This window comes from Notothenia rossii (assembly GCF_949606895.1).
Source record: "Notothenia rossii genome assembly, chromosome: 9".
Classification (NCBI taxonomy): Eukaryota; Metazoa; Chordata; class Actinopteri; order Perciformes; family Nototheniidae; genus Notothenia; species Notothenia rossii.
This window is the reverse complement of record NC_136907.1, coordinates 37,664,124-37,680,303: the sequence shown is the minus strand read 5'-3', so window position 1 is coordinate 37,680,303 and position 16,180 is coordinate 37,664,124. Positions and strand designations below refer to the sequence as shown.

General features: G+C 42.2%; 1 protein-coding gene across 4 annotated transcripts; it reads left to right on the top strand.

The window, feature by feature from the left end:
- Positions 1–7,714, top strand: LOC307019460 (uncharacterized protein). Of its 4 annotated transcripts, none has more exons than XM_079650404.1 (11): positions 1–628; positions 1,554–1,743; positions 3,143–3,233; positions 3,453–3,531; positions 3,713–3,992; positions 4,427–4,769; positions 5,204–5,296; positions 5,504–5,880; positions 6,315–6,384; positions 6,785–6,947; positions 7,397–7,714. In XM_079650404.1, exons 8-11 carry the CDS (start codon positions 5,512–5,514, stop codon positions 7,509–7,511), a joined length of 717 nt encoding a protein of 238 aa, XP_079506530.1. In that variant the 5' UTR covers positions 1–628; positions 1,554–1,743; positions 3,143–3,233; positions 3,453–3,531; positions 3,713–3,992; positions 4,427–4,769; positions 5,204–5,296; positions 5,504–5,511; the 3' UTR covers positions 7,512–7,714. The 4 variants fall into 4 exon arrangements, with proteins under 4 accessions (XP_079506530.1, XP_079506532.1, XP_079506531.1 ...); XM_079650406.1 differs by having other exon boundaries at positions 3,713–4,769; positions 5,504–5,544; positions 5,641–5,880; XM_079650405.1 differs by lacking the exon at positions 4,427–4,769.
- Positions 7,715–16,180: the final 8,466 nt, after the last annotated feature.

Sequence of the window (16,180 nt, the reverse complement as noted above, 5' to 3'; positions counted from 1 at the left end):
CTTGTGCTGAAAGAGGGAGTAACAGACAGGAGAAAGGGTTATACACACCTATATAGCACACCTATTGGATGGGAAATTGCCTTGGGGAGATAAGGTGTGGTCTTTGTTCCCAACTGAAGTTATGGAACTTTATTATTTGTGAGTTTAACAAAGTATGACAAATGGCATCAGTAACAGATGTGATATGAATTTCTATAAAGTTGTCTCACATTCTTGGTCATATTTTGATATACAGTATATAATGAGTATAACATGTCCAGTAAGTATAAAGTGTTTCCTAATACTGTGTATTCAACCACTATGGTATAGTGTATGGTACTATGGTATGGTATCCTAGCTTAATCTGTTATCTGTAAACGTTCCCTAAATCTACTAATTTAGGGATAATCCACTGACATCCTTTAATACACATGTTAATTTGAATCAGATGTACTGATAATATCCGCAATATAAATCTTTAAGCTTCTTCTTACCTTTAAAAGTCCGTCACGAACGGTCTATTATGCTGCAACTCTACAGCTCTGCTAGCCTTGGCGCTAACTTCCGGGGAACGATTGAGAGGCTCCACGATCCGCCATTGCTGTAAAAAAGTGGTCCATTGGAGTGAACGGAGATGACATAACTCTCAGTCTATAGAGCTCCTGCGGTCACGTGACTTTTGGTTATCAGCCACCATTTTGGCAGTAAACATGACGACCGGCGCCAGCGTTTTCCTACCGTGCGAGTATACATCTCATTTTAATTCAAGTGAAATTCGGCTTTATAGTACAAAATTAGAAAGATTAAATATAAGCGACCCATAGAATGCACCCGGTGTGCTTTTCAAGAGCATAACCTCCTGCTCTGAAGACGATGTACCCGACTTGCGCTACGCGGACATCCACAGCTATCTTGTAAGCTTTCCATCAGTGTACTCAGGAGACTCCCTCAGAGCTTACAAAAGCTTGGAGGCTTACAAATGGTGTCAGTCCGGCTTCGTAAACAACATTCAACTGTGGAGTCTTACATCCAAAAACTTCGGCATCATCACTGCAAGGGTAAGTATTAAATTATTCCAGTTTGATAGGCAGTGTCACGTTAGCATTGTTTGTTTATTAGCTTGTCTAGCTACGGCAGTGTCACGTTAGCATGTTTGTTTATTAGCTTGGATAGCTACTGCAGTGCGTCTGAAACTAGTTTGTATTTTTGCTTTTTGAAAACTTTTTGTAGCATTGTACTGTATTCCTTCACCCACCTGATATGAAGTGATCACTGCATAAGCGAAAGCAAACGGCCGGGGGGTCCCATCTTTCAGTCTTGTTCAGACGGCTCCTGGCTCTTTTAATCGCTGCGATCCACTTTTCCCTCCTCTCCGCGTCTTTTGGAATGCGATAATAAGATACACCTTTCTTCTTCCCACGCCTATTTGTGCAACCTGGTGCACAGCAGTTATCCACCATCCTCGACAGTCTGCCAGTGCCTGCCAATGAATTTACTGACGCGATTACTGCCAAAATGGCTGCCCCCTTCGTTTCTCGTCACGTGACCAGCATATGTGACATCATCCGCAGGAGCTCTATACGGCGCTGGTTTGAAGGGACGAAACAGAACGTCATCGCTCGAACGGCCAATCATATCGAGCATGGAGGAACCCAAAGCCTCCTGACAGAGATGCCTCGATCCTTTCGAAAATTTGCACGGAGGCAACAGTCAAGGTTAACATCTGTGAGTTTCTCCAAGGCGGTTACCATCGGTAAACAGCAAGTAAGTACTGCCCATAATGTGGAGTAGTGGTGGTATTATGTGCTTTCGATTGCAAACGCCAGTGGAGTAGTGTCGTTTTGTTTTGTACATGGTAGCGAATAGATAGCTAGCGTTAGCTAGTAACATTAGCTTGATAGCAGCCAAGTCCACCTTCAAGCAGGTGGCCTTAACGTTAGCCTAGCTAGTGCTAGCCAGCGCCGTATATGGCTATGGTAGATGGCTATGGTAGATGGCTATGGTAGATGGCTATGGTAGATGGCTCTGGTGCTAGCCAGCCAACTGTTGCTGACTGTTCCATTTGTTGGCAGAAGGCTGTATTCGAATGAAAGAGCGAACAATGAATACTTTAACAGGTAAGACTGGCATAATTGCCATTGGTATAAGCTAGTTAGCTTAGCATTGCTGCTAAGTTTGTATTCTGAAGCCATGGTCTAACTAACTTACTAGTAGGTTAGCTGATGTTAGCTAGCTAATGAATGTTTCTTGTGCTAGGTGGTTGGTGGTTTCATGAGCTTGTCTAATCAAATTAGGCCTAATCTAAATCGGTGTGTCAAAGTTGGTAACGTTAGTTGCTCTTATAATGTTCTTAATGAATTCGTCACGGACCCTATTGCACATTCGTGTCACCACTGTCTTGGCTTTCAGAATATTAAACTTGTGCTCTCTCCTGACAGACTGAGAGGCTGATAACCATACCTTTTATATCATCATTATAGTTTAAAAAAGATAAGAGACTAAATAAAAAACAGGTATAAAATACTATATGACATTAACACAACAGTTGTTAAAAATAACAAGAATACAGTTTAAAAGGGGAGTGATTTGTAAGATATCCATAAAGAAAAATAAAATCTGTTTACAGTTCTGTTTCATATGGGTGTTGAGAGATGTATCCATAGATCTCTTAATGTTGCTCTGAGACACAGAGTTCAACATTTTATGACTGAGCATGCTGCTCTCAAAACATGCTCAGACATAAAAAGTTGAACTCTTTTTTAGCCTCATTGTAGCCTGTGGCTTACTTAGAGTTTAAGCCTCGCCTAGCAAGCAAAGTTTCAATCACTCAATACTTTCATCAACACTACTCTGGATGATAAAGGATTACCAAACTCTCTCTCCCTCTTCACAATGTTTACAGGTTCGCAATGTTTATAGGTTTGAAATGTTTATAGGTTATTGCAATGCATTTTTTATCTTTTATTTCTATACTATTCTAGCCTAAATTAGCTTCTACTTTTACCTGCATTTTGTACACTGTCCTGTTTTGCACTTTTCCTGTCTTGTCCCTGCACCCTGTCCAATGTTGTCTTTATGTCAGTACCTACCAGCAACACATTTCTAGTATGTTGTAAAACTACATGGCGAATAAACAGATATTGTATCTTGTATCTTCCTCTAGGCCTACTGATTGCCTGCCTGGTGTTGACCGACGCGACGAGGTGTATTGCCTAAATCCTGAATCCAATCCACGGATTGCTTCCTAGTTGGAGGTAGGCCTAGTATGCAACACAGACCGTAGTTTATAGACTGTGCATAACTGCAGTCCCCAGCTCCAGTGCTTCCCTCCATGAAGTACTGAAGCTCAGACATTTGTTAACTGTGCAGCACACCTGAGATTAATCACTTCATCCAATACTGTTTGACAGTACATTTATGTGAGCTTACCTCTCTTGCTTCCCTGTGGTGGTTTTTTACTGCCTCTATTCCAGATTTGACATCCTCGTGATCCTGGTGTGCGTGCGCCTCGAGGAAATTGCTAGTGACTGTTCGAGTGTTGTTGCAGCTAAGGTAGTTAACATTTCGATATGATTGTGTGACTGCGGTCTCGTCTAAATGGGATGCTCAACTACCTGACTGAATGGCTACACCTTTACAACATGCTCATGTTCATAATCTGCATACAAACTGAAAAAATCCTTTTGTTGGTTGCCTTTGTAATTTCTCCTTTCTCTGGTCTCCTTTTTTCTAGGTCATCAGAGAGGCCAACCATCCTCTTCAGTGTCAAGCAGCCAGGCTAACCATCCTCTTCAGTGTCAAGCAGCCAGGCTAACCATCCTCTTCAGTGTCAGGCAGCCAGGCTAACCATCCTCTTCAGTGTCAGGCAGCCAGGCTAACCATCCTCTTCAGTGTCAGGCAGCCAGGCTAACCATCCTCTTCAGTGTCAGGCAGCCAGGCTAACCATCCTCTTCAGTGTCAGGCATCCAGGCTAATCGTCCTGTTCATTGTCAGGCAGATTGAATTATGTTAGGGTAGGTAACTAGTTACCACGCACAACAATGTTCCACTGTAAATATATTGGATGTCAGCATGTGTCTGAGAAGGTGCATAACTTTGTTCAGCACACAAAGCTGCACAGTAATGCCCCCAATTTTCACTATCAGTGTGGGGTGCCTGACTGCTCACGGAGGTACAGAAAACACACAGCACTGAAATCGCATATATATAGGCTGCATAAGTACTACCTGCAAGCTGCTCGGCCTAGACCGCCTGACATATCAGCTCTACCACCTGACACATCCTTGAAATGTGTGCTTGAGGCTTGTGCATTTAAGTGTGACACTTTAGCCTCTCTTATTAAGCATTTGAAGACACACGTAAGGGGAGGAATGGAAACTAGATGCCCATTTAGAGGTTGTGATTGCAGGTTCACAAACGTGATGACTTTTGCTTCACCTATTAACAGGAAACATAGGCGTGCAGAGGATTCAGTTTTAGATGACTTGGTACTAGACGAGTCTATTACTACAGAGTCATTGCCAGAACCCATTCAGTCATCTTCAGAAGCTGCTGGTGAACATGATGATGAACATGATGAGGAGCCACCCAAAAAGCTTTGCTGACATTAGCAGGCGAGGTGAAGTTGTTGGAGATGGATGCCCCTCTCTTCTCCAACAAGTTAAAACTGGAGTGGAATATAAAACTAGGAACAACACTCTGGCTCAACGCCGACGAAGCCGAGAGGGAAGAAGGGACACTGGAGTGGCAGCAGAGTCCAGACTGACGAGAGGTCGTGTCGACCAATACGGGTATGTATAGGGGTGGACAAAATATAGATATTGTAATTATTGTACGTTGAAGGTTACAGTAATAATAATTCCTTGCTTTTACATAGCTCTTTTAAGGACATCCAGTGCTTTACGATGGTCTTCTCATTCACACACTGAGAAGCGGCGAACATACAGCGCCAGTGTCCTCTCCATTCACACTCACACACTAATGGCGATCAGCAACCATGCAAGGCACTGACACGACCCGTTGGGAGCAATTAGGGGTTAAAGGGGCACTGCCATGCTAGACTAACTTAGGTTATTTGAATTGAATGTTTAAATTATGTGTGTAGATTTTGTATAATCGCCGTCAGTGTAACTGTGTCCATGATCATTGAAATGTTCCCACTCCAAAACCAGTCCAAATGATCGGCCCCAATAGTATTGATTTAACCTATGATTCCTATCCCTAGGTGTGTGAGGTGGTGCCCAGCAGACTTACCAGAGGGGGAGACCGAGGCAACGTTGGAGCATTCAAAAAGGGATCTGCAGAACATCTGCCTCAGGTATGCAATCTACTTTATTTTTGGTGAATTGACACCTTAATAAACATCCCACATTAAGCAAAAAGGCCACCTTAATATTCAGAATGAGTAATGATGAGAGCATGAAATTAAAGGTTTGACACTCAACATTTCCCAGAGGTGGGGACATTGAATTTAATTGTTGTTACTTGAGTACTCTCAAACATGTATTTGTATATCTGTACACAGAGGAAGGGATGGTTGGGGCAGAGAGAGCAGAACCTCTGATGGTGAGGACCTACGTCTTTCTGCGGAGGTACCTCAACAGAATGCCTGCTCCAGCGATGTTGGAGGTCAAAGAAGAATGGCCTTTTCTCTTTTCTCAGAGAGGGCTTTTCTCCCACTTTGGCCTCCTGACGGACGTCAACATACTTCAGAAGCTCCAAGAGGCCCTGGGTCAGAGAGGACAGAACATCATGCATTTCTGCCAGAAACTGGACAACCCGAAGATCAGGGAAGTTCTGGCCAGCTATGATCCAGAGGGTTCGGAGAAGGCTGCCTGCATCCTCCAGCTCCTTATGGTCTACTTTAAGGAGCCTACGGAGAAACTGATGCTCGAAGTTGATGTACGTTATTTTTTATTTATTTAAAATGCTAAACGAGTGATTACATTAGGGGCGACTGAAGCTCAGTTGGTAGAGCTGGTCTTTCATCGACCGTAGGGTTGGTGGTTCGAATCCTGGCTCTGACTGTCCGCATGTCGGAAGTATCCTTGAGCAAGACACTTAACCCCCAAGTTGCTCCAAATGGGCCGAGCTGATCTGTGTTGAGCTGTAGTGCGCGGATTAGCTGTTGCCTTAGCATCACCCAGGCGGGGGCTGCACATTGGTTTGCGGACGTCCATTTGTAAGCGCTTTGGGTGTCTTGAAAAGCGCTATATAAATGCAAGTAATTATTATTATTAGACCATTTATTATGTTCTGATTTACCTCTGACCAATGAACGATCTTCATCCTTGCATAATGTTAAATCTATGCTATTGTGTGTTACTTTGTTACAGACCTGTTCCACTGCTGCTGATGTAGTGAATACTGCAGCACTCCCAAGCACCCCCTGCTTGATCATTCAAGGTAATGTAATGTTCAGGGATGGGATTTTTCCTGTTTATACAGGATTTCCTGCTTTTCTGACCTGAATGGCTAGACTTCACTGCTGCTTTTATTCTTATTATATAATTTCACTTAGGACATCCCTGTTCTGCTCCACCATCGATGAGGGATAGGATACTGAATGGTTACTCTAAAGAGCTTAAGTGTTCCTTTGCATCGAGGGGAGAATCTGACTGGTTCTGTGTAATGTCCTTGTATGCTCTTGCACTGTATATTTTCCTGCTTTTTGGTCCTTGGCCAATCATGAATGTTACTCGGATCTGGTATTGACATCTCTAGCTCAAGTATTATTTTTGTTTTGATTGATTCTAGGAATGTACCTATCCAAAATAACGCATGACGGGGTATCTGTTCATTTCAGGTGACACAATGAAGCCTTCTGGGTGGATGCTATCCATCGAGGGACAAGTGGTAATCGGCCCACACCCATTTTTTTTGCATGGGGTAGCTGCTTTATTCAGCAGCTACTATGTCTTCAACCTCGAATATCCCGTTGGATCATGCACACTGGAGTTCATCCAAAGGTATTGTAACACTCAAACACATGATCAATGTCATCAGTAAGACTTATCATGCAAAGTTGTGTTTCACTATCTGGCTATTAAGTCTATGCCTTTCTACAGAGGCCACAAAGTAGATTAAATGCTTTGAGTATGAAGCCTGGAACCAATTATGCGAATTGGGACCACACCATCACTTGATGTTGCTGGGCTATCTTGTTAAAAAATTGACATAATGGTTTAATTCACATTTATAGTATGGCTTCAAAATTCGGATAAGTAAGTAAACCTTATGTTAGAGGTACCTGAGGCACTCTGCTAGGCTACAAATAATGTTATTGTGAGAGGATGATCTAACAGGTTTGGACTAGTAACAGTCGGTGTGGGAAAAGACACAGGTGAACACCTTGATAAATGCTGCCTGCAATACATGAGTCTAATTAAAACTGAAACTTATCTTTGCTTATTAACAGGTGCTTCTTGGGCATCAACCCGGAGAAAGGCTCCAAGGCAAAGAAGCAAAGCTCCATTAACCCTCACGTGAGCACCCTTCACCGGAAGCTGATAGACTTAGAATGGTCTGCATAGACTGCATGGTGTGCGGGGACAAGTCCAGTGGGAAGCATTACGGTCAGTTCACCTGCGAGGGATTATTTGTTTAATGGATCCGTTAAGGGTTAATCTGTTTTTTATGGATAGTTGAGGTGAACTAGTTCATGTTCCTGTTTGTTTACACTGTTGTTTATTTTGTCAATAAATATGCCAGTGGGCTTCCATTGATTTTACCTCATTTTTGCGTTTGGTGTTGTTTTTAATTGTACAATAAGATTACGTGCATTTTTGTAGTGCAGCTCCAGTACTTCCAGGAGGAAGCTCACACTTTGGTTTCCTTTTAAACTTGGACAGGAAACTATTGTATGAGCTTCCTCCAGGAAGTACTGGAGTTGGGGCTTACAGTTATGCACATGTATCATTGTAAATTCACAGTAAATTACTGGCTACTCCTGCATTACTTTCACAGTACACATTGTAAATTCACAGTAAATTACTGGCTACTCCTGCATTACTTTCACAATAGAAATGTAAAAGTACAGGCCCTTGTTGTAATGCATGTACAACAAAATGATGTAAGTCCCCAGTAACATACTGTAATATCACAGTAATTGAAGTTGTGACGTTACAGTTTTACCTTTACAACAATGCATTGTAATATCATGGATGTGAAATTACAATACATTGCTGTGAAGACATTCACAGTAAATTGCTGTGAACCTTACCGTGAAAGTCATGCAACAAGTTGCCAGGTAATTATTGTGAATTCTGTGTGTGTGTGTGTGTGTGTGTGTGTGTGTGTGTGTGTGTGGACCATCTCTCCTCTGTGTAAGTTGTTTCTACACGGACCACTATTGCGGTAAGCATGTTGTAACTTCCGGTTGTTGTTGTCATCTCCGGGTGTGCCTGTTCTGTTGCTGATAGCTTATTATCTTAACTTAATCGATTGTTTTATAACTCTTGATCACGGCAACTGCCTACACGTTACTACAGCTTAAGCACCCACAACTCTCCTTCTCTTAGCGACTGTAACTCCACAGTTGCCCACACTCTTTTCGGGTTTGCTAACGGTAGCTACTTTAGCTTGATAGTGTTAGAAATTAAAATCAATGTTTTAATGGGGAAATGTAGTTTAAACATGCCGTCAGTTTTAATGCTCTTTTATACTGAAAAACCAGAAATTCTTTTGCACAAGCAGTTAAGCTTTTATTCTGAAAATCCTTCATCTACGGTTAGCATTTAGCATGTGGCTAATATACAATTTCCTAAAGAGGTGAATTTAGTAGCGAAATGATATGGAGTGGTGCAAACCGAAGCCTACTGATTTAACACTACAACTATAGATGTCGAGATACTACCATGCTGAATATTAAATGAAGGTACAGTTTATTTGAATACATTATTGTTTACAGACGAGAGTATCATGTGACAACATCCGGAATGACCGGAAACCAAACGAGCCGAGAAGTATTTTTTAGAGTATTGATTACAGCGTTTAGAATGTGTTAAATGAAAAGTGATGAAAGAGAATATGAGGAGAAAAGGCGTGTTAAGCATATATTGAATGTGAAAAGAACCAATCCTCTGTTTAAATGCAACAACGGACATTGGAGACGAGGCGAGCCGGCAGGCGGGGAGGAGCCAGCAGAGGATATATAACAGCACCGGAGGAGAGATCCATCTCTTCTCTTCCCTAACGAGGAGCGGATCACAGCTGTTTGTCTGACTGAACAATATCATGCTTGTGACCAACCCGTGCCTTTTTTAATTAAAGTACCCAATTGAACTTTCACAGAGACTCCATTTAGTCTCCTTTTAAAGCTTCTCTCCTGGACGAGAGAATAACGAACACAGTTTACAATCTGGTGAGTTCCCTGACGTGATCCCGCTGACCAAGGAGAGAAAACCAACCGGCTGTTTCCTGGAGACGCTTGCAGCCATTCGACACACAAGAGCTCAAATCTATCGGTAAGAAGATGCCTGTTATGACAAAGATTATTCACTAGTTAAACTAGGCAAAGTTAGATTTGTGTGTTTGACGGCAGCCGGCGGATCCTGAAAATAGCTGTGCATTTTAATGTTAAAACAACCCAAATTGATAAAATAATCACTCTAAAACCACAAGGCGTTGTTTTGTCACAAGCAGGGTGAGTTCACACTTTCTTTTGTTCCATTAACCCTGCATGCTATTAACCATGTGTGGGTGTTGAATTTTAAATATAAATGTGTGTGGACATTGTACTTCGGATAGGTGCCTTGCTGTTTTCACGTAGGTGTCTTTTGTTACGTTCCTAGTTAGTTAGCCTATGACGTAAGGGTATATAGCCCATTTGACGATTTTTGTTAAGATCTGGAGACATAGAGAATCGGTTAAGGGCCGAGTAAGTGAAAACCAGCAGGGCATAGTGAATCAACTCAGGGTTAAGTAACCGAAGTCAGTGCTTTAAAGAAAGTCCTTTTCAAGAAAAGGCTTGGTTAAGGTCTAAGCCTTTATAAGTGGTTAAAACTGTTCTGTTTTTAAACAAGATATTGCAGGTGGGTTACGGTAATCGGAATTACAACAGCAGTGCAGTAATAAGACGACGGTCTATTATTAGTTGCTGATAGGTCTCCATATTGGTCCCGGTTTGGCGTGTCCAAATAGCAACAGTTAACCATAGTCGACTATAAAGTCAAATATTACGTGAACAGGTTTATAGCTAGTGCGTAAGGGTTCCTGACTTTAAGTGATGATATCAATAAGATAAAGCCCATAGTCGACTATAAAGTCAAATATTACGTGAACAGGTTTATAGCTAGTGCGTAAGGGTTCCTAACTTTAAGTGATGATATCAATAAGATAAAGCCCATTTTGTTCATAGTAAACTCGATAGAAATGTTGTTATTTTAAACTAAGTGTTGTTTTGGCTTGGATTTCAGGGTTTATAATACCACACCAGTGGTTTACTTTGATACGGTTCGTTTAAAGATCACCTCGCCATTGTTTAAACTCCCACCTGAGAGCCGCATGGACAAATCTCTTTGTCTACAGGTCAGAGTGCGAAATAATCGGGTGCCATCTTGTTTACACCCCACATGTGGAAAAACAAAGACAGGGCAATCGCCATTTCGTGAAATGCAAATTCAAAGCACTCCTTTCTTTGTTCGTATGCAGCTGGTTCACTCCAATGAGGCATTTTCCTGACCTCCATCTTGTAAAGAACGAATAATACTTCTGTTCACAGTTGGAACTAGAAGGCTGAATCAATTTTTGGATATTAAAGGGAAGGATTGTTGTATTTTCAAAGTTTTGAAGTATTGCTGCTGGCAAAAGTGTATTGGCGGATTATTGATCTAATTCTGCTGGCAAATGTGTTTTGGCGGTTTTTGAAATATTCCTGGTTGCAAATGTGTTTTGGCGGTTTTTGAAATATTCCTGGTTGCAAATGTGTTTTGGCGGTTACGTGCTGTGATGTTTAACCCTAGTGTAATGTTCTTCCTATTTTAAAGATACTTTTAAGGAAAATAAGTTTCTCCTTGTTAAAAACAACTCAGTTTTGCAACAGCTATTCCCTAGTGGATTAAGCTAGGAAATTAAAATAGCGCACTCTGGTGGTAGTACAGAATTATTACACAAATAGAAGAAACACCATACCATGTGAAGTATAATTTTAAGTGTTATAAATAAACATAAGCTTGATCGCCAGAATAGAATTGCAAAGTGGTTTCTAATTATAAGATGAGAAACTTAACATAATAACACAACCTAGACTGTAGAATATTCAAACACCACTTTATTGAAGCTAACACAAGTTGAGACATTTGCATAATTTCATACACTTCGGTATGCAATGTACACAGTGGATTTAGATTTTTACCACAGATTTCTATTTTCATATTTCAAAGTCAAAACCATACTGTACACTGTACAATTTTTATTTTTAACAATTTAAAATTTGCACAAATTTTATATTTTAATTTACTTTAATAATATTAACCACAACTCAACAAAAACAAAAAAAAACCCTGATTTAAAGTTAAGATCGGATGACATAGGATATTATTTATCAGGAACAAAGGTGCTAGTCGGAGGATTAGTGCTTCAATCTTTGATAACTTCATAATTTCATTCGAATAGGAAGAGAACATGCCACTTAAAGACACTAAGTTGAGAGCAGACGCAGAGCCATGCACAACTGCAGATATTAAGGAAAGGGTAAAAATCAGATCAGATGCTACAACAGTTCCAAATCTTAGACGGAAAACATGGACCCAATATGAGAAACTGTTGGAACAGTGGTAAACGAGAGGACTGTTTCCAGCAGATAATCAGCCTGAACCAACGAAAGCCCATAGAAAATCTGTAATTGACCATGAGAATGGAGAATACCTGCGAAAGCAACAAGCATGGATCAAAGCCGGACAACCCTCCTGGTATGGACCTGCAAAGATTGCTATGAACAAAGCGGAGATAAGAAAAGTACATGTTACAAGTCTGATGCTCCATTTAAAGTGTTCTGTAACTGGGACGGCAAACATGTACGTCGTTCAAAAACCAAATCCGCTAGAACAGGAACCCACAGCGGAAAAAATAGAAGAAGTTCCAATAATCCAAACTCCAAAGCTCTATCCAGACCTGCCTCAGAAACCTCCTCCTTATATAACGGAATCAGAACTGTTCTCTCAAGCCTCAGTACAAGCCCCAACTTTTAATGTTTCAGGAGGAATATTGAAGTTCGACGATGTCCCCACAGAAAGAAGTGTTAAAGAATTGGACTATGAAGTAAGAATGCTACACAGTAAATCTGACCAGCTGCGGGAGATTTTCAAACACGAAATGCAAGAATTGAAGGACATGACTAGACAGCATCAACTTCAGCAAAACACATTACGAACACCTATGTCATTCCAGCCCAACAAGAAACCTCCCAGTGCTGAGGCATCATCAATGGCAGGTTCGGACATGCCGATTTTGTCTCTGCTACTACCAAAAAACACAGGAATGGATGATCAGGAAAAGTCCGGAGAGCAACAGGACAAACAAAGACAACAAGAAGAGGAAAGACTCCAGGAGATGAGGACAGACAAACAAAGACAACAAGAAGAGGAGAGATTCCGGGAGATGATGGTAGAAAAACATGGACAGGACAAAGAAAAGGAAGAAAGAAAACTACAAATAACAAAAACATGGGGACAATCACAAACAACACGCAGAACAAACTACTCTCCTGACTATTCCAAAGGACAGGAAAATGAAGATGACGACGGTGCACAGTCGGAAACCAGTGTACACTCCCCATATCATGAACAATCACATCAACAACGCAGTCTTGCAAATCCTACTGAGAATACTAGTAGTGACGAAAATGAGCAACATTACTCTGGGACATGCCCCAAAACAAAAAAAAACAAGACATCTCAAAGAACCAGGACTGGAGTACATACCTCCATGCCATTGATAGCGGCTGGAAGAGGATTTTACTACCAACCATGGACTCACAGGGACATGGAATCTTTAGTGGACAAACTACCTCCACTCACCCAAGGAGGACAGAAGTGGGTGAATGATCTGGAGAAATACACAGTCCAAGACCACCTGTGCTTGGGAGACATGAGGGCATTGCTTGGAAGGATAGAGGGAAGACTAGAGGCAAGAGCAGTGGATTCCAAGGCTAAATGCACCAATTCTCCAGATGATATTTCATTCAACAAAATCCGGTCGAGGTATTGGGCTGCCATTCGTCACATTTACCCAACAACACGCAGTTTACATGCCCTCAACAGCCTGAGAAAAGAGCCTGGGGAAGACATGCAGGCCTTCCTGAAGAGATGTGAAGGAGTGTGGGAGGACTGCACTGGAGAACGACATGACACTTCGCCAGCTGTCATAATGTTGTGGAAGAACGCAGTCATAAAAGCCCTTCCCAAATCAGTGCAGGCACGCCTGGGAGATGTCGTGGGATTGGAAGCTAAACTCCCAGAGGAATGGAGATTAAATCTCATACACCACGACATCAAATACCAGGAAACAATGGTGGAAGACGATGAAGACACAAAGAAACTGGCGAAAAGACTATTGAAGATGCAGGTAGCTGAGAGAGATAACGAAGCTAATACAAACAAGAAATTGACAAGGCAGATGCCAGCTGTAACAGCAAAGGTCATACTAACAGAGAAAGAAGTGCAGACGCCTCAAACAGTTCAAACTCAGATAGTGCCAGAAAATCAGATGCAGAACCAACAAAGAGGTAGAGGAGGTTTCCAAGGAAGAGGCAGAGGAAGAGTTTTCCAGTTTGAGGGATGCTACTTATGCAGTCGGCCGGGCCATTGGGCTAGAGATTGTCCAAATCAACAAATACAAAACCCACCACCATCTTTACAATACAACCCTACACAATTTCAACAGCCCTAGACACAACAGTATCATCCCCAAGCACAGCAACCGCCTGTGTATACCCCTGTCCAACTACAGCCACAAGCACCCATGTACATGCCTTCACAGTATCAACAGAGGGGAGGACCTAGTGGAGGATTTCAGGGACAACCAGGAGGAGGAGGGGTGCCAAACATGAACCGGATGCCTCTGACAGCTTGGAGTGGTCCATAAGTATGAGGAGGCCCAGAGGATCCAATCACAGGTGACGTAATTCCAGCCCAAGATGAACCAATGTTCACCTGTGAGATTGAGGGGGAGAAGGTGGAAATGATGGTGGACACAGGAGCCACGGCTTCCTGTTTGACAAGATTGAAGGGAAAACCACCACCACTCTCAAATCATACCCTCAAAACAGTTGGATACTCGGGAAAAATTGATGTACAGAGATATACATTACCATTGGTCACAAAAATTGGGAAGCAGCTCCTGCAACATCCTTTCCTCTATGCCCCAAACTGTCCCATAAATCTGATGGGGAGAGACCTGCTCGTAAAATCAGGAGCGAGAATTCTATGCACACCAGATGGGCTGATAATCCAGTTTCCAGGCCAGATACCACTCCACCAGACATACGACGGACAACAGAGAATCATGATGATGGCAGCAAATCCAGAAAACGGCGAAGAAAATGACACAACCACTGTGTACTGGAGCCGCCTAATCACTACGGAAATCGATACTCCTCATGTCCAAAGAACATACATGGCCTGGAAACCATGGATAAATACACTAGGACCCTATGGGCCCCCGCAAGATCCTTTACATTGTACGTACAATTATCTTAGGCGACCAGATGAAGAATATCAAGATGCATGGATGGAAAATAAAGAGGGAAGAATGGAAGATTTGACTGTGGCAGACATCTACGTAGGACCGCAGGGTGTAGCAGCAGCGGTAAAACTCACACCAGAACAAAAACAATGGTACAATCTATCTGAAGAAGCTGTTCCTCATGTCACACTCGCCATGACCATAGGAGCTGAGTCCAGATCATTGGGTGCAATGATAAAGACTGCATTGAACACTGAGTGGATGGCGACAGAATCACCTTTTCTGTGGCGATCAATAGACCAGACAATGTGGAGGATTGGAAACAACAGCCAGGAACGAGGACTATTGGAGAAGCAAGAATTGGACAGAGATCATGGCCAAGAACACACAAACCATCCGGACACAGAAGAAATGCTAATGCAGGTGCCTACACATCTTTGGACCACCGGAGACTACGATGTTGGATTAGTGAATCATGAAGTCTCAGTGGAGCTGGTGGAAAATTACAAACCATGTTGGCGGCCGCAATACAAATTGAAGCTAGAACAAATAGATGGAATAGGAAACACCATTCAAGGATTGTTGCAGGTTGGAGTAATCAGGCACACCGGCTCAAATTGGAATACTCCCATCTTGCCGGTACCAAAAGCTGGAAACAAGGGATGGAGAATGGTCCATGATCTGAGAGAAGTCAACAATGTCACTAAAACTGCTAATATTCCTGTTCCCGATCCACATGTAGCATTACAAAATCTGAATCCAGGTCACAAATATTTCACAGTGATAGATCTAGCTAATGCATTCTTTTGCTTACCATTAGATCCAAAAGTCCAGGATATATTTGCTTTTACTTACCAAAGACAGCGATATACTTATCGGATGCCACAGGGTTACAAGGATAGCCCAGGACTATTTAACAGTGCTTTGAAACAAGACCTCAGTGCATTGCAACTACCGGAGTGAGTAATTTTGATACAGTATGTTGATGATTTGCTTCTAGCCGGGCCAGATGCAGCAACATGTCTGACTGTGACACAACAATTGCTAATCCTACTGGCCAAAGTGGGCTATAAGGTGAAGAAAGAAAAAACACAGATCGCAAGGAGAACAGTTACATTCCTGGGAAGGATGATTTCCTCAAACAGTCTAACTCTGACACCAGCACAACGGACTTCCATCCTCTCCCAACCAAAGCCCAAAACAGTGCAACAAATGCTTGCGTTCCTGGGCCTGACGGGTTACAGTAGGACGTACATACCTGACTATGTGGATTTGACACAACCACTGAGACACATAATTGCAGAAGCAGGAAACAAATCTAAAAGCCACTCTCGAGTGGATATTGTTGGCCGAAGAAGCTTTCACGAAGACGAAGCAAGCCCTGAGTCAAGCGGCACACCTTTCCACTCCGGATTATGATGATGATTTTTGCCTTGATGTTTCTGAATCAGGTGGAGTAGTCAATGGAGTCCTGTTTCAGAAAAAAGGGGGAGTGAGACAGGTACTGATGTACCATAGC